Source organism: Lissotriton helveticus, chromosome 3_1, assembly GCF_964261635.1.
Source record: "Lissotriton helveticus chromosome 3_1, aLisHel1.1, whole genome shotgun sequence".
NCBI lineage: Eukaryota > Metazoa > Chordata > Amphibia > Caudata > Salamandridae > Lissotriton > Lissotriton helveticus.
Window position 1 is genome coordinate 1,091,524,920 of NC_136061.1, and position 22,697 is coordinate 1,091,547,616.

The window sequence follows — 22,697 nt, forward strand, 5'->3', positions numbered from 1 at the left end:
CCCACCCTTTCATCCATACATCCACCCATCATTCATCCACCCACCTTTTCACACATCCATCCATCCATCATGATCCATGCAACCTTTTATCCATCCATACATCCATCCTTCATCATCTACCGTTTCATCCTTCCTTCCATCCATACAAACATCCTTCATCTATCCACCCTTTCATCCATCTATTCACCCATCATTCATCCACCCACCTTTTTACACATCCATCCATCCATCATTTATCCATGCAACCTTTTATCCATCCATACATCCATCCTTCATCCATCTACCATTTCATCCTTCCTTCCATCCATACATACATCCTTCATCTATCCACCCTTTCATCCATCCATTCACCCATCATTCATCCACCCACCTTTTCACACAACCATCCATCATGATCCATGCAACCTTTTATCCATCCATCCATCCATACATCAATCCTTCATCCATCCACCCTTTCATCCATTCATCCACCCACCTTTTCTGTGCCTCTCTCATGGGGGGGTCAGTATCTCTGCGTCTTCTTCCTTCTTCTTCCTCTCTCATGGGAGGGCATCTTTGTGCCTCCCTGCTGGGGGCGGACGGTGGACATGCTGTAACAACATCTCACCTGAAGAACAGACTCTCAGGCACATTTCTCCGGCACAGGCGCCAGGTATGAGGGTTTGTGCTTTGTGCTTTACAGGCGGGACCCACAGCTCCAGGCGCACAACGTCCATTGAACTCAAAGGGCTACAGCCTCCTCCCCCAGCCACCCTCCCCTGCCCCCCATCCCTTCCCCTCCTTGTGTATGTGAGCCGGGCTTAAACACCTACAGGGACACACACAAAGCCGCACCTGAGTACTTCACAGGTCTTTAAAAGACCTTGTACTTGTTAATGAGGCTTTGTTGTTTTTCACCCATCGGTGTGAATTAGGCCTCTGCCGTGAGCACCCTCAATCAGCCCGACGCCACTAAGGCAAACTGACAATCTGCGACCCCCTTCCCAGGACACCATGACCCCCTGGGGGTCGGCCCCCACAGATTGAAGACCCCTGCCTTAAGATGAGAGGGGTCCCCACTGAATATAGGGGCTCACTCCTGTAGGAATTGATTCCAGTAGCTTGGAGGCATAGGCTCCTGATCCTACAGGGGGATGAGGCAGAATCCTACCCACACATGAGGAAATATCTAGTCAAGAAATTTGGTCTGACCCCAGAGCATGACAGGGTGAAGTTCAGGAACACCCACAAAGTTAATGCACAGTCATTGGGTGGACCTTGTGGACATCTCAGTGAAGGCACAAGAAGGCTGGATGGCAGGTAGAAAAGTGAGTACCTATGAGTGGATTGTATAATTTAATTCTTAAATAGCACATCCTGACTCACTGTGTACAAGAGAAGTTATGCCAGTACCTAATATACTCAAAGCTGACTAGCCCCAGAGAGCTGGGGGAGTAATCTGATGAATGGTTGAGAAACAGGGGTTTAATCAGCTCCAGGGGGTGGCCAGAAGTGGGGAGGACAGCCCCGCCCCCGGGGGAAAGCCCAGGGAAAAGAAGGTCAAAAACAGAAAGAGTTCTCCCAAGACCCACAAAAATATATGCAAGGTTGGGGGCCCGAGCCAATCCAACTTCATGGAGAGGGGGTACAGGGAAAATCTAGTAGGTTATTCTATCCCTCAAAGGGGGGGAAGTGCTATGACTGTAATCAGCCAGGGCATAAGACAGGAGATGCTGTCTGCACAAAGAAGTCACAACCTTTACATTTATTCTTTAAAAATTCATATCTCTGCTACCCTACACTGGATGTTTGTCATTTTGGTGTCTATTTGTACATACAAATATAACACTCATTTATAAATTGGTGTTGGATTTTTGTTGTGAGCTGTGTCCTAATTATTTAATGTATTGGTGTATTTAAATGCTGTACACACCTGTCTCCTAAGTTAATATTGCCTGCTCGTTGCTAGCTACCAAGGGTTGAGCAAGGGAATAATTTATTGAGACCTTGACTGACCCTTTTATTTTGTTTGTGGCGTTATTACTATTGGTAAGTCACTACTAATAAACCACTTTCCAAAACCAGGCATATTCGTGAATTCAACGTGCAGAGGTGAAAATGTGTATTGCAAAGTGCTAAAGTGTTAAATGTGAAATAGCCAGCTTGTAAAAAACAGCCATTTGTCAACAACAGAATGCAAATCTTTTACTACAGAACTACTGCAAATGTTTTGCCAGAACAAATTTGAATTGGATCTTTATTAGCTTCCTCCATTAGTTCAGCATTCCAAATGAAGAAAATTGGAAAAAGTTAGGCAGCAAGGGTATTTGAACTGACATCCTTGGCGTTGTATTTCCCAAAATGTTTTGCCTTCAATCCTCCTGTTTGCTGAATCTGTTTTTCTTGGCTAAAGTGTTTGTGCTCTCTCCCTAAAACATAGTTAAATTGCATAACAATTAACAAGCACATTTATTTTACTTGTTAGCCCTTAGTAAATGGTACTGCTTGTACCTAGGGCCTGTAAATTCAATTCTACGAGTGGGCCTGCAGGACTCATCAAAGTAGCCTTTCTAAACATATCGCAGGCCTGCCACTGCAGCCTGCAGTACAACAACAAAGGGGGGATGCCAGTACTGATATATTCTTTTCCAAACAATTACTTTCACCAAAGTACAGACACCGGTTCAATACCTGGGATTTGCTATTAAATAGCTATTTATTCACAATGATTCAAAAATCGTGCCCCATTTCAAATTTAATGCGTCTTTACAGATTATATTCTTCACAAAAAAGGGATTTAGGACACAGGACAATAAAAAGTTTCAACCATATCATCACTAACCAAGCATGTCACATTCACACCACTCTCATTCAAACAATGGTAAAATACATAGGGTCAACAAAAAGGTTGTAAAGCAATTGTTGGAAATAATGCAAACAATATATACACCATTATTATTTCATATTTAAACTTCAGTTGTCAGAAAAAATATAATTAACTGTAGCCTGCAGAGCATTTTTAAGCTGCAATTTTGACCTAGCAAAATAAACGTTTTGCCAGGCCTAAACCTTCCTTTTTATTACATACACGTTACCCCTAAGGTTGGTCCTAAAGGTTCATAAGTCAGGGTGCACTGTATGTAAAAAGTAGAAAATGTGTGCTGATGTTTTGCAAGTCTTGGTAATGAAAAACTCCTAAAGTTGCCTCCTCTGTAAGACCTATCTCTCTCATTGAATGAGATGAGGGTACCTTATTTAATTTAATAAGTGATAATATTTGATTGAGAGCAGATAGCCATAATGGTACTTACAATAAAATAAATTGTAATTTAAATTCCTCTTTAATGGTAATTTGGGATTTTAAGTCACAATTCCGAAAATGCCACTTTTAGAAAGTTGGTAAAGTTGCCAACATGAGATATATTTAAACGTGTCTTTAAGTAATCAATTTACATTCAAAAATGTATATTGCTTAAACAAAGGGGTAAACAAATTATATTGTGTTCAAAAAGATTACACAAGGGGTTTCAAAAGTAAAAGGGTACTGATGACAGGAATAATAGGTTCTTAACATTGACATTTCACTAGTCATCAGTACTCAAAAGCCCATTTCCCACACATAAACAAAGTAGGGACTATCCTAGAGATAAGAACGGATTCTCCTGGATTAAATCTTATTTAAAGGAAAATGGGGTAAGGTGTCGACGTTTTGGTCTCCGCTAAGATGAATCTTTGAGACCATCATCAGGACAAGATGTTTCTGAAGATCCAAGACCCACAGATACAGTAATGAGGGAAATTGTGCAGGAGTGACAACCGCAGTTGGATTGCAGAATGTAGAAATGACAAACGTATTTCCTATACAGACATTCTTGTCTTAATCTGTGTTGCTAGCGTGTAAGCAGCGCTAGGCTTTCGGGTATAAAACCTTGAGAAAATGCACAGTGGACGGAGGCTTACTGGCTTGCCTTTCACGGCGCGTTTTGGTTAATCAGTGTCACAGTTCGAAAGAAGCAGTGACTGCGGTTACAATCGGCAGTCCTCGTATGGTTACCACATTACCTGACGCTTACCTAGCCAGGTCTTGCATCATGCATGAAGCACTTTTTTCCTACACTGACAGCAGGCATCCCAAAAAGACTAAAATCAATCTTCTCAAAGTGAATTGCCCTTGGACCGTTGGAAAATATGATGATTTGCACACCTTCTGACTAAGCCATTGACAAACACACACAACCTGGCTCATTAGTGACCATTTATTCTCTAAATTGTATTCAAATCCTATGAAAAGAGGTAACCAATCAACTTAATGAATATAAATCACTCCCAAGATGCCAACTTCAGGCCTGCAGAAGAAGCATTAACTGTGCTTGCAAACTTTCAAAAATAACTCTTTAGCTCCCTAGGCAGAGCCAGTACGTAGTTTCTGATCTTTTTGATACTTGAGCTTCCCACAATAGAATGCTGTTCCTCTGGTGTCAAAAATAGCCGTAGATTGGCTGCACATCTTCTCAAATCGTTCCCCAAAGAAAGGTGAACTAGTTCACACAAAGTCATATAGAGTTCCCCAAAAAAATAAGCATGCACCTTTGGGGTTCAATATGTATAGGCCACCATTGTCCCACATTTGAAAGGTATATCAATTGCAAATTCAAATATGCAACTGTGACATACAAATCTATATCCGACTGAAGAATGAACTACAGAGACGGACATGTCATACGTTGTTGCATTGCAATAGTCAACTGTGGAGATCTCCATGGTCAGGTTAGAATGATAATTTCCAGGTCGTCCAACAGGGCCAGCATAGATTGAAATACATATTGCTAAAAGTGTTTATTGTGACATAATTCAATTGTGGAAAATTGGACATGTAGTGTAGCTTCAAGACCAACCCCCAGGTTGTGAGCATTTAGAGAAGGTGTAGTTGACAGGCAGACTCTAAAAGTTGCAAAGTTCCAGTAGGAAAATCTTAGTTTGAACATGTTAAGAAAGAGACAGTTATGGTGCAATCAATTGGTGAATACTTATACAGCATTCTATTTCTTACTGTGTATCACACTGGAAACCCTGAGCCTCTTTTGGAGTTGTCCATTTTTTAAGAAGGTAAAATCATACCTCATATTGTCCACATGCAGAAATTACGAGGTGTAGTGTTTTCAACCTATTCCGAGTTTCATTTCTTGGGTTGTGATGACTAGCCAGGTTCTAAGATATTAAATATTCCAGATTTCCAAAAGACAAATTCTGCCATGTATGATCTGGTGAAATTTGGGTGGGAAAAAATTGCTCAATTTTAATTGATAACTTGATATTTACCGTAGACATAATCTTTTCAGTTGGGTAGGACAGGCCAGATAGTCGATCATAGTTTTACAGCTCTTCCAGCTCCACATTGGGCTTTGTAAGAAGTGAAGTAACTAGAGTATGTTTAAACGGTAGGACTTCAACAAATTGAATTGGAATGAGGCAATGATGAGCATGTTAATGAGCTGCTTGAATCCTAGTTGAAAGAGTTTGATGACCTTTGTGTTACAGACATGATGGCGTGGGTCTGTGAACTTTAGCGTGTTGATAAATAAATCATTGTATTGTGAGGCAAATGTGCATCAACCTAAGGAGATGCAGCCATATTGAATAACCTTAAATGCCAAGTTCTAAGCACTTTGGACTAGTAGACCAGAAGGTCTACTCGAGCAAAAACGTGCACCCCCAACAAGGCAGGGCAGTCTAAAGGTATTGTGGCGTTGAAGGAAAGGAGCATTATTTGTACCCCTCTGCCCTTTTTATCTTCCAGACCTGCTGCAAAAGTCTACCGAACTCAGGGACTGATTGACTGAGGTAAATTACACTTTTGAGTGTGTTTACTACTTTTTGACTATTCACAAAACATGAGTGTAAATTTACTACAAAAGTGTAACTTACACTTGGACTTTGTCAACAGCCAAATACTCAGAGATGTATCTTACTCAAAAGTGTATAGCTCAGGCCCTTCAATTTGGCTGAGACATGTAAGTTACATTTTTGGAGTAAATTTACACTTGGATTTTGTGAACAGCCTATATTTACCAAAAAATGGAGATTACTAAAAAGTTTAAGTTATCTTTGTGACTCAGGCTCTATGTGTTGAACTATCATTCAACTTATACCTGATCTACATTTGAAAATCATAAACACAACATCAGAGACCTGGCTAACCCATGTCACAGACTTTAGAGTACCTTTAATGGAGCCTGAGGGCAGGTCTCAACCATTTTGACTTCAGGTAATGTCCGAATACAGAGCTGTTCAGGCTGCCCTTTATGTTAATGGTAGTGACCGAACAATACTCTACAGAGGGTCAAAGCTCTTACAAGAATTGGAATCTGAGGACCATATGCAGGAGGCCCAATACCGGTCGGTAATGGCCGAAATTACCGAATTTCATCCGTTACCGACCGGTATTGGCCATTTGGAATGTAGGTGGCATGATTGTAGGATTCTGTATTTTACCGAACCGGTAACTTAAGGAATCGGTAAATTACCAAATTCTTAACATACCGACTCGGTAAAGTACCGAATCCTTAATGTAGGAAGCACTCAAGTGAGGCTTTTTCACATTTAAGGATTCGTTATTTACCACCAACTACAAGTTGGTGGTAAATAACGAAAACCATTAAAAAAGCAATGTTGTGCTTTTTTTAACAGTGCCATGTGGCAGACATACATGCCCTTAGGGCATGTATGTGTTCACATGTGCACCCATGCACTATTCAGGGGTGCAACAGGGTGTCAATGTGACACCCTGCCACCGTTGTAAGTCTAACCCCTATTACCGATTCGGTATTTACCGAATCAGTAATTCTCATTCATTCCTATGGGCCTACAGGCCCATAGGAATGAATGGGGAATACCGAATCGGTAAATACCGAATCGGTATTTACCGAATGTTACAGATTCTGTAAAATTTACCGAATCATTAGCTACATACCATTTACCGATTCTAAAATACCGAATCGGTAAAAATCGGTATTTTAGAATCGGTAAACGATATTTACCTACATATGGCCCAAAGTGCCTATGTTACCTTACTGGCTATGAATGAAGTGAAACTCTTGGTGCTCTACAATATCTGATAAAAAAAATATATACATAAATTAATACTTAAATACGTACAATCTGGTTCTATTTGTGTTTGTGTCAGAAATCTATATACAAGCTTCTGTGAAATAAAAGACATGTGGCTTACAGGTGTATATTTGAAATACATTATTAAAATGTATCTGTATCTCACACCTGTTTTCTCTTGTATTAGGAAGAGCAAAGTATCCTAGCCATGGAAGATGAAGCAATAGTGCACTTGCCTCTGGAAGGGCATTGCAGGTAAAAAGAAAATAGTGCATGCCATATCATATTGTTGCATTGTGCCTTGTAAGAGATGCAGTAAGTGATGGATGTAAGATATTTTTCTAGCACTGAAACTGGCATCTTTGAGACTGATGCCAGCATTAAATTAAAAGATAGGAAAAATAAGGCAGAAATAGATGTGACATGTTTGAGAAGACACGGACAGCAGCATTCCAGATCCAAATGTCATAACAATTCACATCTCTGAGGAGGAAAATAGAGGATGCTGAGCTCTTACCTATGACTTTGATGTGCCTAGATCTGCAACACTTGATACCCACAGTTACTTTACATTTCTGTCAATGATTTCTGGGGGCTGTCACAGACTTTTCCAACAAGATACTTGATGCTGCTTTGAAATAACGTTATTAGTTGGGCCTATGAAATATCAAGGTTCATGCATGTATATCGCCTTCTTTTGGCTTCCTTCTTTCAATAATCAAGTTGTTTTAAATGTGCTTTATTCAAGAATGAAGGACAGTGAACTGGTAAAATTTAATTTGTGCTGTCTCTACAGATAATTATTTTCTAGCAAACACATCCTTCAGTATGTTAATGATAGTGGTGCAGTTACTGTCCAATAATTTCATAGTATGCCTTTAACAATATGAATGTGTAGGCAATACCACTTCCAGTGGCCATTAGAGCAGATACCAAGTACTGCAATAACTTTTGTGTCCCCCCTTTCCTAGATTACCTTCCCCTAAGAGCAAAACCCACACTTGTCACTGAATGAAGGAGTATTCTGAAACATGTATCCATCTGCAGGCATGAGTTACAAAATAAGACAGGGCACTCCATGGAAACAGCTGAGCCACCCCTGCTTAGTAAGGAATATATCAAAGAGGTCACATATTTCCCTTTTACTATTCGCTGAGCTTGGGAATTGTACAATACCTACAAGAGGGAGTCACCTCACAATGTGGAAAAAGATGTGTAAAGAGTTCCCGGACATGATATAGGATGATTTGCTGCCGGTGCTAAAAAAAACTTTAAGTCTAGGTGACAGAGGAACCTAGCGCTGAAAGAGATCAGATACAAGTACCCTGGCACGGATGGGCTGCACCTCAGGTGTGTGGCTACAGATCGCACATGGCTGTCATCAAAGTGTAGCAATGGATGATTCAAAATGGGGGATCATGTGTGAGTGCTTTATCACTGCTGAAGGCATCAAAGAGCCAGATGACGGCCAAAGCTGAGTGGATCTGTGCAGAGTTGGAGAATCACAAACATAGTCAATAGTTAGAAGACACAAGTTTCAGCTAAAGGTTAACAAGCTGCTACAGTGTATGGTGAATGTGTCAGTAAAGGCTGACTAGCCAAAGATAAACTGCAGCATAACTCCAGGATTCAATAATGGTGGTGTCTCTGTATTACCGACACCCCATCTGATGAATCTGTATTAAATGTCATTGAAGCACCTGAAGGCTTACCAAGACACATTCAGGGAAAAATAATGACTATGCTAGGCTTACCTGAACCTGGCACTTATCAAACAGAGGAGGCGATCTCTGTCATTGGCAACAGACTATAATTTCCAAATTGTCAATGCACCAGTCTACAGTCCATACAAGAAGAATGAAAAGAGGGTAGAAGTGCCCCAATAAAATCAAGTCTTAAGGTTTATGTCAATGATGCATTTCCTGGAAAGAACAACTAAGGAGTTCCCAGAAATTGCCATCAATGGTTGTGGAGTATGCTTCGTCAGATGTTCCTATTCACTTAGAGCCAGGGCTTAGCTCGGAAAGACATATTCTTAGGAATGTTTAATAACTTTTAGCAATGGTACACGAAGAAGCGGATAACATTCTTACCACAACAGCACTCCATTAAACATCCTACTTTATATTGCCTTTGCTATAGTAGAAGACTCAGGGTCCGATTTAAAGTTTGGCTGAAAAGGTACTCTGTCCCAATGGTGATGGAGTACACTCTCTGCCATACTAAAGATCTGTCCACTTCATTTAAAGTGTGGAAATTCAGAGACTGCTACATCTCCACCACTAACATACATCTGCGATGACCCAACATAGCAATGACCGTCACAGGTTATGCCATTGGTACGCCCAACCCTATTTTGAGTGGGCGTACAAATGGCAAGTTTTCCAAGTGTGTCACTGCTAGGTAAAACCTGGCGGTAACGGGCAATGATAACTACCATATGTCTCCCACGCCTTGGGAGAAAACTCCCATGGCATGGGAGTGAATGTTTCTTTTATTTTCAAAAACAAAATCCCACGTTGGGGGAACTTTCAATGCATTTACAGAAACCACCATGACAATGGTTCCTGGAAGTGCAAAAGATGTCCACTGGGCCGGCGGACATCTCTAAATTTGATGGGTGGAGTACCCTCACCATGGTGGGAGTAAAGTACTCGTGCCACGGTGATGATACTAAGGGGCTTATTTACCAGCCCCTTGCAACACTTTTGTGTCATTTTTAACATGGGAAAAGTGACTCCACTGAATTCTATGAAGCAGTTTCCATTTATTATGAGGAAACCACAGCAGCCCTAACTTAACTGATAGTGAACAAGAGGCAGATAAGCCAGTCAAAGGAAATATAAGTCAATTTTGTAAGTGTTTGGGAAAGGTTAGTTGCATATTCCTAGAAGAATGTGTGGGAAGGCTGCAACACAAAATTCCTACATCCAACTAGTGTCCACTTAGGTGGTAAGATCTAGCAAGGTGAAAGGCCACAAGGAAAAGAAAGCCAAAGTTAAAAACAACATATCCTGGTTTTACAGTCTCTTGGTCTGAGAGTGAATTATGCTCTTCGGTACTGACACATAACTTTTCAGGGTGAAGTACAGACTTCTGCAGTAGTTTCATTGTAATCATCTGGAAAGTGCAACTGAATCCCTGTGAGGAAATTGACCATTGTTTGATGTTCCAAACATTTTATTTACTATCAAGACATGACAAACTCTGATTTGGGGAGGTTAGAGAACTGAGAGTAATACCTCCTGGTGCTTAATGTAGATTTACTGGCATGTTTCATCATCAGGCAAACACCATTAATTAAAGTGTCACCAGCTGAATCAATTCTCTCTGTAATTTTGTACTTTAGCCATTTCTTCCAATTTTCTCTACCCAACTTAGAGCTCTCCAGGGGGCCTACGACAGACACAAATTAACAGTCGTAGTGAGATGGTATCTGATAAAGAAGTGTGGCACTGGAAGTGGGTGAGGGTAGCAATCCTTTGGTGGAAAATCTCCTCTGAGGAGTTGAGCATCAGGAAGATTAGCTGGGTCAGTGCAAATGGCACCTCCGGGCTAGAAATTGCCTCACCAGTGCCCGTCTTGGGAAGCTCTCAGATCAGAGCAGGCAAATCCTGGGCCTTTGGTTTTCCCACTGTGGTTGGCCTCCATCTCCTACCCCTTGATTTTCTACAGGGCCTCTGTATCTAATACTCTCAGAAAGCATAGTTTATGGGCACCCTTGGTGTGACAGTAGCCCTATTCCCTATGACCCTCTGGAAGTGATCCTAACACCCTCAGGGATCACAAATTTACCTTCTGAGTCCACCTCATGACTAAGGGAACTAGTGTTATCCTCCCCCAAAACTACACTAGTTACCTCTATGGAGTGCCCATTAGTGTTAATCGCCATCTTGCAGCATGAGGAATATACCTTTGGGTGCCCTAACTGCAGGCAGTTAAAACACCTAACCATCTCAAAGGGTTCCTTTCCCCATGGGTTCCCACTCCCCTGCTTTTCTGAAGTGGTTTGGGACTCGTTCCCCATGCCAGATATTTCTTTTTGAGTCTTGTAGCTCCCCTCTTTTCCCTGTTGAAAGATGGTCTACTCCTTCTAGTGATCACCTCCCCCCCAGGGATCTTATGGACACCCTTGTGCATATGTTTACATTAGCTGCCCTTTCAAGCTTTCTGAGATCAGTCAGATTAGAGTCTACTAGATGTTGGTGTGCCTCTAAGGAACAGGCACCCAAGATATGCTCCTTAGTAATCAAATTGCAAAGCTCCTCATAAGTTTTTCTATGTATTGACCTTTACCCAGCCTTTCAATTCTTTTTAAAAAGATGTCTATAAAATCTGCTGCAGTTTGCTACAACTCTTTGTGGATGTCCCAGAACTTTTTTAGGCATTCCTCAGGTGTGAGACAATACTTCTGCATTAGTGCATTTTTCATGTGTGTGTGTGAGTCATCTACCTCCTCCTTTAGAGTCAGGAGTGAATCCGTCCACAATGTAGGTAACAACCCCACAACAATTATCCCTAGTGCTGCTTGTCCACCCTGTGCATCCTCTATTTCATCTCCCACCACAAAGCTAGACACCACGGGGCATATTTACGAGCCTCTTACTTCACCGTAGCATAACATTTTGTGATGGCACAATGATGCTTACCACCAAATCATATTTATGAGGCCATGGAAAGCTACTTTGCATGGCTTTGAATGGCATCATAAATATGGAGTAAGGCAACACAACACAATTCACTGTATAGTCTTACTCTGTGTTAGGGAGGTGCTCCATGGGCGTTGCACCCATGGATTTTGACGCATCCCAGATTTACAAAAACATGTAAACCTGGGAATGAGCCAAATCCTTACGCCTCCCCAGGGGAGTCGCAAAGAGGAGAAATAACTTCAATAACTTTATTTCTCCTAGTTTTCTGCAGCACACATAGAAAGAGGAAAAATCCTTCCAGGATTATATTTGTGTCGGAAGGTGCCCCTTCCGGTGCAAAATCAAGCCTGCATGCAACGCAGGCACCCTTACACAATTGTGCAAGGGTGCTTGTGTTGGCACTATCCTGCCAAAATTGTGCCAGTGCAGGGGGAAACGACAGGAATGTGCAAATTGTCATAAATACTCTGCATGTTATGTTATGGTATTTAAATTTATAGGACGCACAGCTACCACGTGGGGTTTCCCAGCGCTGGCCTGGTAGGTACAGAAAATTAAAAAGAAATTACAGATTAAACAGCTATGTTTTCAAACTTCTGTGAAACCTCCCATAAACGGCTTCCTCTTGTAGAGAAATGGGGAGAGAGTTTCATAGGGAAGGTCCTAGGTGAGAGAAGGACCGACCGCGCATACGAGTGAGTTGGAATCTGGGAATTATGAATTTAGACTGTGTAGCAGAACGCAGAGCATGCGGAGGTATATAAAGTTGAGCTAAATATTGCAGAGCCAAACCATTTTTGATAAGGAACACTTAGCTCAGGGCTTTAAATTGATACGGTTCTCCACCTTTAACCAGTGAAGATCACGAAGAAAGCCAGAGATTGATACAGTCTTCGTAACATGCAAAGCAGCCTGGCAGCCGCATTTTGTATTACCTGCAGTCTTTGTATCATAGCTTTGTTGGAGCCCAAATAAAGAACATTACCGTTGTCCAGCCTGGAAGTAACCAGGGCATGGACTACTGTTTTTTGAGTAGAGAGGGGTATCATCCACAGAATTTTCTTTAACCACTTTAAAACGATGAAACAAGTTAAAGCCACCTTAGTGACTTATTGTTTCATTGACAAATGGTTGTCGATGATGGTTCCCAGGTTACGAACTTGATGTACAGGCCGAGGTAAGGCACCCATTTCCAGGGGCCAATGTTGGGGACCCCAAAGATCTTGTTGTTTCCCTAGGATCATGACTTCAGTTTTGTCTCCATTAAGTTTGAGTAAATTATTTTGCATCCAAGATGCAATTTTCCTTAGACCAGACTGAAGCGCAGATGATTCAGATTCCTTAGATGAAGAGAGGGAAAAGATTATGGGGCATATTATCAAGACAGGCGATAAAATGATCGTTGCTTTAGCGGCAGAAAAACTACCGCTAAAACGGCGATAATGGGCTTGATAATATGCTCTATGGAATTCCAATCGAAGCCCATGTTAGATGTCCTTCACATCTAACATGGGTTTCAATTGGAGTTCCATAGAGCATATTATCAAGCCCCTTATTGCCGTTTTAGCGTCAGTTTTCTGTTGCTAAAGCGGCGATAATTTTATCACCTGTCTTGATAATATGCCCCTATGTGTGTGTCTCAGCATAGGAAAATAGGGACCACCCAGCCTCTTCGGCAACATCTTCCAGAGGGCGAATGTAGATAGTAAACAACAAAGGACTCAGCACAGAGCACCATAGGGTAACAAATGGAATTTAGAGCTGGCAGTGGAAGAAAAAACCTGAAACATATGGTTAGTTAGAAAGAGTGGAGCCACTGTAGGGCTAAGCCCTCAAGACCCAAGGACTGCAAGGCTCTCAGCCGAACAGTGGGTGACACCGTATCAAATGTGACACTAATGTCAAGTAAAGTGAGGGCCACCCTGTCACCTTGGTCCAGTCGGTGCCGCAGCATTTTGGTGACTCCTAGTAGGTATATTCAGTGGAAAATTCAGCTCTAAAACTCGATTGGGAGGTATAAAGAAAGTTCTGAGATTCAACCAAGGAGGTCAACTGGGAGTTAACATGTTTTTCAAAAATTCTGAAAAAGGCCGGGATCAACGAGATAGGACAGAAATTGGAAGGCTTAGATGGGTCTCTTTAGAAGAGGGAGTACTGTGGCATGTTTCCATTCTGGAGGAACAAAACCCTCCTGTAAGGAGGCGTTGAGAAGATACATAATTAATGTGCGTATAGGGTACTCAATCTGTTTCACTGAGATAGGAAGTAAATCTAAAGGGGAACCAGATTTGATGTTTAACAGAAGCTCGTTGAAAGAGCCCACTCCCAGTAGAGACCAAGCTTCCATCTTATGGATGAATTGAATATTACTATAGGTCTCCAACATCCTAACACTGGTCAAATCAGAGGTGTAGTTGTCAGGTGTGAGGTATTTAGCAGATTGTCACTGGACAGAGCAGAATATATTTTTTCCACTCTTTCCACAAAGTAGTGGACAAGATCCTCACATTGCATTTCATTAAAGACAAGAGCGGTAGTCTGAGTTTCAGACCTGGACAGTTCTTTAACCACCTTGAACAGAGTCTTTGAGCAGTTCTGAACTAGAGAAATTTTAAGAGAAACATACTCAGCTCAAGCTATTTTACAGAGTATGGTAATCCCTTATGACCTTTTTATAGACCAATGTGGCATCAGGCAGGTAGTGTTTCCTCCATTGTCTTTCTAGAGTTTTACATCTAGCTTTTTCATTCTTGAGCTTTTCAGTAAACCAAGGGGCTGGAGGCCGATGATTACTGAACCGTTTGTTGGATAGAGGGAGGCAGGTATCTACTGCTTGTAAAATCCAACTTTTGATAGTGCCAAGATCCACAGTTGCAATCTGTTTGTAAGCTGGTCTACTGTCAGCTAGAGAATTGTTTAAAACTCCAACATCAAGCTTAGCCCAAATTCTGAAGTTAGGCTTTGGTCCCATCAGGACTACAGGGGGAAAGGGAGCAACTCTCATCAAAAAAAGTAACACAAAATGGTCCAACCAGCACAAGAGAAGAGCAGGGGGGCAACAAAGATCAGACACATTTGAAAAAATTGTATCAAGCAGGTAACCTGCTACATGGGTAGGACCTGAATTACGAAGTTGAATATTCATTGCTACCAGGTCAGCGATGAATGGTGCACTTTTAGTCCATGCAGGGTCATCTAGGTGAAGGTTCAGATTACCCAGAATGGTAAAGTTGCCTGCATTCAGAAAATGAGGGGTTATTATGTCGGGGAAGGACAATGCCCACGGTCCAGCTGGGCCAGGGGGATGATAAACTAATATACCCATTCCTGCCCTTAACATTGACGCAGGTCAGGACAGCAAGGAGACTTGCTGTGCTGCTGTGCACCAAAACCCCATATAATTATGCCCCTACATCTTGTAACAGGAAAGGGTGGGTGGTTCCTCTGTACACACCTCCCCATTGCTGCCATCATCTTTGTAGGACTGGCGATGTCCCAACTGGCTCTCTTCTGTTGAAGAACTAGCCTTTCTCTTCTAGCACTAGCCTTTTCTCCTCCAGTGCCAGCTGCAGCCTCAACACCCTCTCAGCCTTACTGTTTGCCAGTTTCAGCTTGTGAGTTTCCCCTATGCCAGAGACATACTGTGAGAGGCCACACTGCTCTCAGCCCTAAACAACACAGGTGTCCCAAAAAGACAAAGGGTGCAACAATAGGACTAAAAAATTTATTTACAAAAAACTAAAACTTACTCAATCAAAACCATGTGCCAATAATAAAAATGCTTTTAATTTAGTTTAGGGATTTTTAATGTCAACTTTTAGAACTGAGTTGTACTGCCGAACACAAGTTCTGAATCCCATTGTAGAATACCAATGTAAGAAAGTGACTTATGGTTGGGGTGGATGGTAGCCCACCACAATGAATGGATTCACTAACCTGTTAGGCCCAGACAAAGCTTTCAGTAATTTAAATTTAGCTCAACCACTAGTAGCTGTTGCACAGAGCAGACATGATAAAATTAGAGAAAATGGGTAAAGCTTTTAGGCACAGAAGAAACAGGCTGTATTTAGAGAAAATGTGTATAGCAGATAAAAGCGCCAAAACAGTTAAAACGTCAAAAGCACATCACAATACAAATCCCAATCCAATTTATTAAAAAAACTGTATAAACATTTTTAATAGACAAAATGACACCAAAACATCAAAAATCTAATAGAAGGAACCAGAAATATGATTTTTTTAAAGTGATTTAAGAGAAAAAGCTATTGGGGAAAAGTAAGGCACCTATCAGTAGCGATTTCAGGCCAACTGCGATAGAGCATGTGTCAGAAATGTCAAGAAGGGTTTGTCCCATTCTTAGTATTTAGTCTCTGCAATGGAATTCAAAATACCTCAGCAGGGCAAGGTTGTACCGGGCATCTAAGGAATTTCCTCTTCAAGCCAGATAGCCATTGCACAAGGTCCCTTGCAGTCATTGGCTTTGGTAGGTAAACCTTTGAGTTGGAAAAGTTAAAATGTCACGCCCAGGTAAGTCACCTTCTCAGACTAATACTTATTGGCCTTCTCCCTGCACAAAACAACATGAACTCAAAAGTGATTTAAAAGAAACAATATGAGATGCTCCCTACCCACTTTTTCAACAGTTCCTGTTGCCCTACTCCAAACAATCCTACTACTAAAATCCAAGATGGGGAAACCCTTTCTCCCTTGTTCTGAGCATGTGTGCATGCACAGATGTGTGCCCTGGGAAATTAGTAGCCCCTCCTTTGTGATCACTCAAAACTGTTTCTGAGGTTAGTTTCCCTCCTACTGAGTTTGGGGACAGCCTGGCTGGCAGACAAAGGTCTGCCTTCCTTCGGTCTCACATTACATGTAGTCATCAAAGTACAGATTCTTTACACTTTACTGAAGTTCCTGGGTCCGCCCTAACTTGTTATCCTGCAAGGGGAAGAATAACACCTTTGTACACCCTATCCATTGCATCTACTGTGCGAACATTTTTCACGCCTCAATAAGATAAAGCACTGATAGGGCAGCTCCTAGTAGGCTAGTGCAAATTCCACGAGCTTCAGGCAAGGAAATGGTAACTTTCTAAAATGTAGTTTTCCTAAATATTTTTTAAAAATATAACTTCACCATTTTTATTAAGTATTAAAAATAGTGGCTGAACTGTTTTTTTAGCTTGCTCAAACTTGAGATGGCAGAATTCAAATTTTCATCTGTGCTCTAGTTTTCCTCACAGAATAGCCAGAGAATTGAACAGTGAAAGCAGCTTTAGGAAGCTTGTCACTGCAGGGACATTGTAACATTACATTTCTACATTTTTTAAATATCATGGACCCTACCTTGTAGGCTAAAAGACTGAAATAGGGGTGATGAAGTACTATTTAAAATGACATTTTTTTAGCTTACAAAATATTTATTTTTGTCAGGTCAGAATGCATGCAGCCAGACTAAACGTCAGACTACACTGGTAGGCCTGAAGTCTTGTTTTTTCTGTGACACTCCTTGATTGCATAATACGTGCTTCAGTCAAGAGGTGATTTGAACCTTTCCTGTCATGGGTGTAGTTTCTACATCATATCCTATACCCTTAGCAATAAATACACTAATCAAGTATCAGCCGCGGCCGGCAGTGGGAGTTCCTGCAGGGCGGTGACATGGGGAGGGGGAGGGGCAGGGTGGGGGTAGTAATGTATGGATTACAGAGCTTCCCAGGTAAGTAAACATTTAAATAAATAAAACGAATTTTGTTGAGTGCACTGCATGCATCTCCAAATGCGATGCAGTGCGCGCAACGAAATTCGTTTTATTTATTTAAATGTTTACTTACCTGTAAAACTCCGTAATCCATACATTACTACCCCCCACCCTGTCCCTTCCCCTCCCTGCATCTCCGCCCTGCAGGTACTCGTACTGCCGGCCGTGCTGTCAAGTATTAGCATATTTTTACGTGTTTTAAGGATCAGATATTAAGCATTGGCTAGCATTACCCTAGTGGACAGTCTAAAAACAACAATAGATTTAAGAAAAAATGAGGGTTACCATGCAAAAAATGGCATCATCTCACACGTGTTAATCAGATGTTCATCTGTCCAGGATCATATAAATTAAATTCCACTAATAAGTGGCGTATTTTCCATAATTCGATGAGCAACAAAATGAGAGCATATTTTCCCAGCATTACTCATTAGTATGGAATCTGTCAACTGTACCTTGTATTTAATTATAAACGTTTTCAAGTGTTTTTGCTTTTATTATTTTTAAATAGGTTGATTTCCATATCTTTCACTTGAACCAATAGTGAATTTGAATTCAAGAACTGTTTTCCAACTTTCAGAATTTATCAGGTGTAATCTGTAATTAGCAAAGTAATAAGATTATGCTTCTACAACAATGTAGTTGTTACATTTTTGAATAATAAACTGTACTGCTGAGCATGGTATTGCATTGAGTATGAAAATGAGTGGTACCTCAATTCCCTATGATGTCAATACTAAAGAGGTGCCGAACATTGGAATGTTGCTCGCTGCATTGAAGATAGAGTGGCTCAGAGCTAATAATGTCTGTTACAGGCCTTCTGCTCCAACACTGGTATGTTTCTCTTTGTGTTTCTCCCATTGTTTTCCTAAATTCTACTTTCAGTGGGTAGAATGTTCTAATAGACTTTTAGCCCTTCTGCTTCGGGCTATGCCGGTTGCAGCTAATGCTTATAACTAGGGTTCAGGCCATTTAGTAATCAATATAGTTCTTGACAGAGGGCTAAAAGCATGCACAACATTATGTTTCATTTGTCAGTGATTAGATTCTCAAACCTGTGACTTGTTTAGCTGTTGGCATTTACTGAAAATTTAGTCTAGTATTCATTGTATGTGTCGTGTCTATCATTCTTACCTAGAGATGATCCATCTGTAATAAACATTTCTGATGAAGTGGCAAAAACCTCTGTGTGGAAGACTCTGCTCATAACCGCAGAAAATTCAAAGAATAAGGAGTCAAGCTTTCCTTCAAAAAGGTTTTGATTTTTATCTTATTAGTAATAGCTGATTAGCACATATTGATTTTTATTGATATCTTTATAATTAATGACAAATATATACATATACATAATTTTTTTTATATTTACTTTCATTCTACCACATCTTCCTCAAAGGGTTGTTTTTAATTGTGAGTTCATTTGACAAGTGAAAAGCAAACGCACAAATCCTTATATGTAATTTTCAAAACAGAAATTTAAAGTTTAGAAATTCAAGAGGCATGCCGTAAAATGTATTATTTTATTTAATTAGTTATTTAAAACAAAAACAGTAGTAGATCTTCGCTGAGATCATCAAATATCAAACTCCAACATTAAACCATACTATATCTTATCGATAAGGCATAGAATGAATACAGAGTCTTGGGTGACGTTGAGCTGAGTGATTGTCTATGGCACAATTTATGCAGTTATGTATCTAGGCAATTGATAGCACAAGAAAAAAAAACAGTGTATTTATTGCCAGTGCTATTGCAGTGGATATAGTTATACATAATACTCTTTTTGTCAGAATATATTCTAAAGGCCCCTCTTTCTGCTTGCACTTATGGATTTTCACATAATGTTTTACTCTTATCAGCCAAGAATGTCATGGGCACCAGCAGCCAAGTTCCTGAGCAAAATGTATTAGTAGGTTGTGTATACTTTAGAGCATGGGTAAAACTAAGTCCAGAATGATTGAGATTGGATTCATGCCAGATTTTCAAGATAATTAGTGACTTTGTAAATTGGTTCTATTTATATTAATTCTATGTAAATTAATTATATCTATATATCCGGCCCTCCTCAACCTACTGTGAAGAGAGCCGGATAGGTTTGGTTGATTCAGAATTTCAAATGTGCCCATTAGAAAGCACATTCCTACTAAAAGTAGCCAGTCGTTTTAAAACCACTTTCAACTATGCTGTACAAATAACCTAATTTTAAAAAGTATGCTTGTATAGCTACTTGGGTATTAAAAATGAAACAATGAATAGGTATCCTGAAATTAGTGCATGTATACGTAGTTTTAAAAAATAGGATATCAAACCAGAAAAAAAACTGAAAAATACAGCATATCTCATCCATTTCTTTCTAAATGTTCATACTCTCAGAAGTGAAAGCTTTCAATATCGTGTGAACCAGGTTAGAAATAGATTTTTGGAACATTTTCTTAAGTTATAATGCAACAGTGCAAATCATTTACAGAAATAATGATCATTTAAAGAATGCTTTGGATAAAATTCTCTATAAATCCATGTAAATATTCCAGTAAATGATGTCAGTTATTTTGATCTACAAAACCTCTTTATCAGTTTAACAAAGTCTGTATTGGCTGAAGAAGTATTTGGTTTTTTAAGAGGCCGTGCATGTCCGATCTTGAATAAAAAAATATATTTTCTACCAGTTGAGTGTATTCCTATCTGAAAAATGGTTCCTCTCTGACACTAAAGATCAAGGAAACCATTGTTTACTACCTCGCAGATTGCATATGAGAATTACACAGCACAGGGAAACAATTCTCCTAATAAATATGAACATGAGTGCTCTTCAGTGTGATTTTACCCTACTGCCAAAATGTAACCCCTTGCCTCCTGGTTTCAGTTAAATGCTTTTTGTTAAAATAATAACACAATAAATACCCTGGCATAAACCATATATGCAGATGTGTAGTGTATAAGATTATGTCACCATTGATGAGGTCAAGGAATTACCCATGAAGACTCTTGTGATGTGGCATCTTGGAACATCTTGTTATTTGCAGCAGGAGTGATTCCTGATTACATTAAATACAACATTCTTTTGATGTAGTCACTCCCAAAGTATAGTGTGCAATGTAAGGACTGACAAAGAACTGCCTGCAATATAAATGTAATGCACCATGAGGGCATCAAAGGAAAGATGGCAAGATATAAATGATCAGTGCAGCTGAATAGAATCACTGAGCTCTCATGACATTTCAGATGTGCCACAGAAATGAGTTCTAAATCCTTTTAATTGACTCTAAGAAAGTGTAAATGCCACACAAATAAATTCAGATTTATTCAGCTGCCTAAATCTGAACAATCCCATCTATAGTGCTCATACTCTTTGCCTTATGGTTTATTGTATGTCCATTGGCCTGTGCTACAAAGTGAACTGCATTACTTTGTTTGTAGCTGTGTACAGCTGTGGATGAGTGGCTTCTAGTTGGTGACTATGTTGGAATTTGAGATCGGACCCTTGTTTTACACTGGGTACAGAATGGCTGCAGGTATATTATTGTTTCCGCAGCATACCTTCTAATATGTCATTATACTGCAGGGTGTGAGGGAGTAGCATTTTAAGGACGAAATGAAGGCGATATGATATTGAAGTTTGGTTTGGGTCTAGATGTGACATCCTGTCTCTGAAATGAAACAGGAATAGGGTAGGTCTGGTTTACTGTAGGCCTGCATGTGGTGGCCAACCCATTCCTTTGCCAGAGCTCTTGTTCATGTCCATTGTGTTAATAGATTCATTGATCACAATCCTTTGATGTGGCATCAAGCTTCTTCATTGGCTTATGATTCTTGATAGCCAAATGTATTCAGAGGCAAGCCATAGGATAGGCTTCATTGAATTGTGGATGTGCAAGTATCACAATGTCTGTGGTTGGGATTGGGTTGCCAGATGATTCTTTTGTTCTCCTGGTTGAGCTCAAACCTTTGCTTGAGCATCTCATGTTGTTTTTTTTTGTCTTTTCGAGTCTATGTTGTTGTGTGCCTTGAATCACTACGAGATGTTACTTCAATATTTTTGTTTGTATATAGTTGATTACTTGCTGAATGTGTGCTATTTTGCGTTTTGTGAACAGACACATCTTCTGAGAAAAATGGAACATTCATTTTCATATTTCTATTTTACGTTGTCGAATGTGGCACAATGTGAGTTTTGATAACACACTAATCTAGGCTTAGAATTCACTGCCACATTTTAAATGTGACGCCCAGCTACCATCCTGGGAGATTGATTTGGTTCAGAGCACAGTTTGTGTTACAGTAGCTGACATATGGCACATGATTGAACTATAATTTTTTCTGCACAGTGTAAGTTTGTACCTGTGTCCTTTGTATTTTGTCATTTGAAATGGGTTATTCTTTTATGGTAACATGTATCGTGCTAGTGTGGCAATGGCCACCAATGTGTGGATAGATGTTTACCTAGCAACTTATTCAGCAGCAGTGTTTTTGAATGTGTAGTCATGTCTGTAAGTACTGAGAATGTATTTATGTGATTTTCACATGTATATTTCAATTACATTTACGTCCTGCTCTTTGTTTGGGTGCTGCAAAGCTGCTTTAGCTTAGGAAACTGTTTGATAGAGGTTATCGTTGTCATTATTGGACTTTTTCAGACACAAATGTTCAGTCTGTGTGATCAGGCCTTTTGACTTTCATTTTAGCCAATAAGATCTTGCTGAGACTAAAGTATACCATCTTTTCTCAACTATTAAACAAACCTAATGCTGACATATTGAGAGTTGTGCAATTGCATGGTCTTCTATTAACTTCGATCCATGTTGTAGGTAAAGGAGAGACCCCTGTTAGCAAGGTCAAAACTGGTGTAGGTTTGCTTGTGTTCCCATCTAGAGGGGTACAGACCCTGCAGTTCAAGCTAGAATGTGCCGGAGGTATGAGGGCTATGTGAGTCACATATGGCTGGTTCCTACTTTGAGTGGCAAGTTGGTCCAAAAAAGGATGGGAATACAGTCCCAAGAAACTGGCTATTGCTGAGAAGTTTTTTAAGTTTCTGAGGCACATTGATGCAGGACTATTTGGAGGACAGTGGCATCCTCAGTGGGCATCAATTTCGAATATCATTAGGTAATGGCACTCTCCCACTGCTGCTGGGTGTCAAGGGGCAAATAACTCTCCATGTGTGAGGACAAGCTTCACCTCCAGTCCTTTGACATCGGTTTCCAA

At 40.3% G+C, this 22,697-nt stretch overlaps 1 protein-coding gene across 4 annotated transcripts in view; it reads left to right on the forward strand.

Annotated features, from left to right (window-relative positions):
- Window positions 1-22,697, forward strand: part of SLC4A10 (solute carrier family 4 member 10) — a 1,019,075-nt gene that overhangs the window by 992,013 nt on the left and 4,365 nt on the right. For all 4 annotated transcript variants that reach the window (XM_078683855.1, XM_078683850.1, XM_078683851.1 and 1 more), the window contains exons 23-24: window positions 7,274-7,341; window positions 18,637-18,753. In XM_078683855.1, the coding sequence (XP_078539981.1) occupies window positions 7,274-7,341; window positions 18,637-18,753 (185 nt within the window). The remainder of the gene's footprint in view (window positions 1-7,273; window positions 7,342-18,636; window positions 18,754-22,697) is intronic.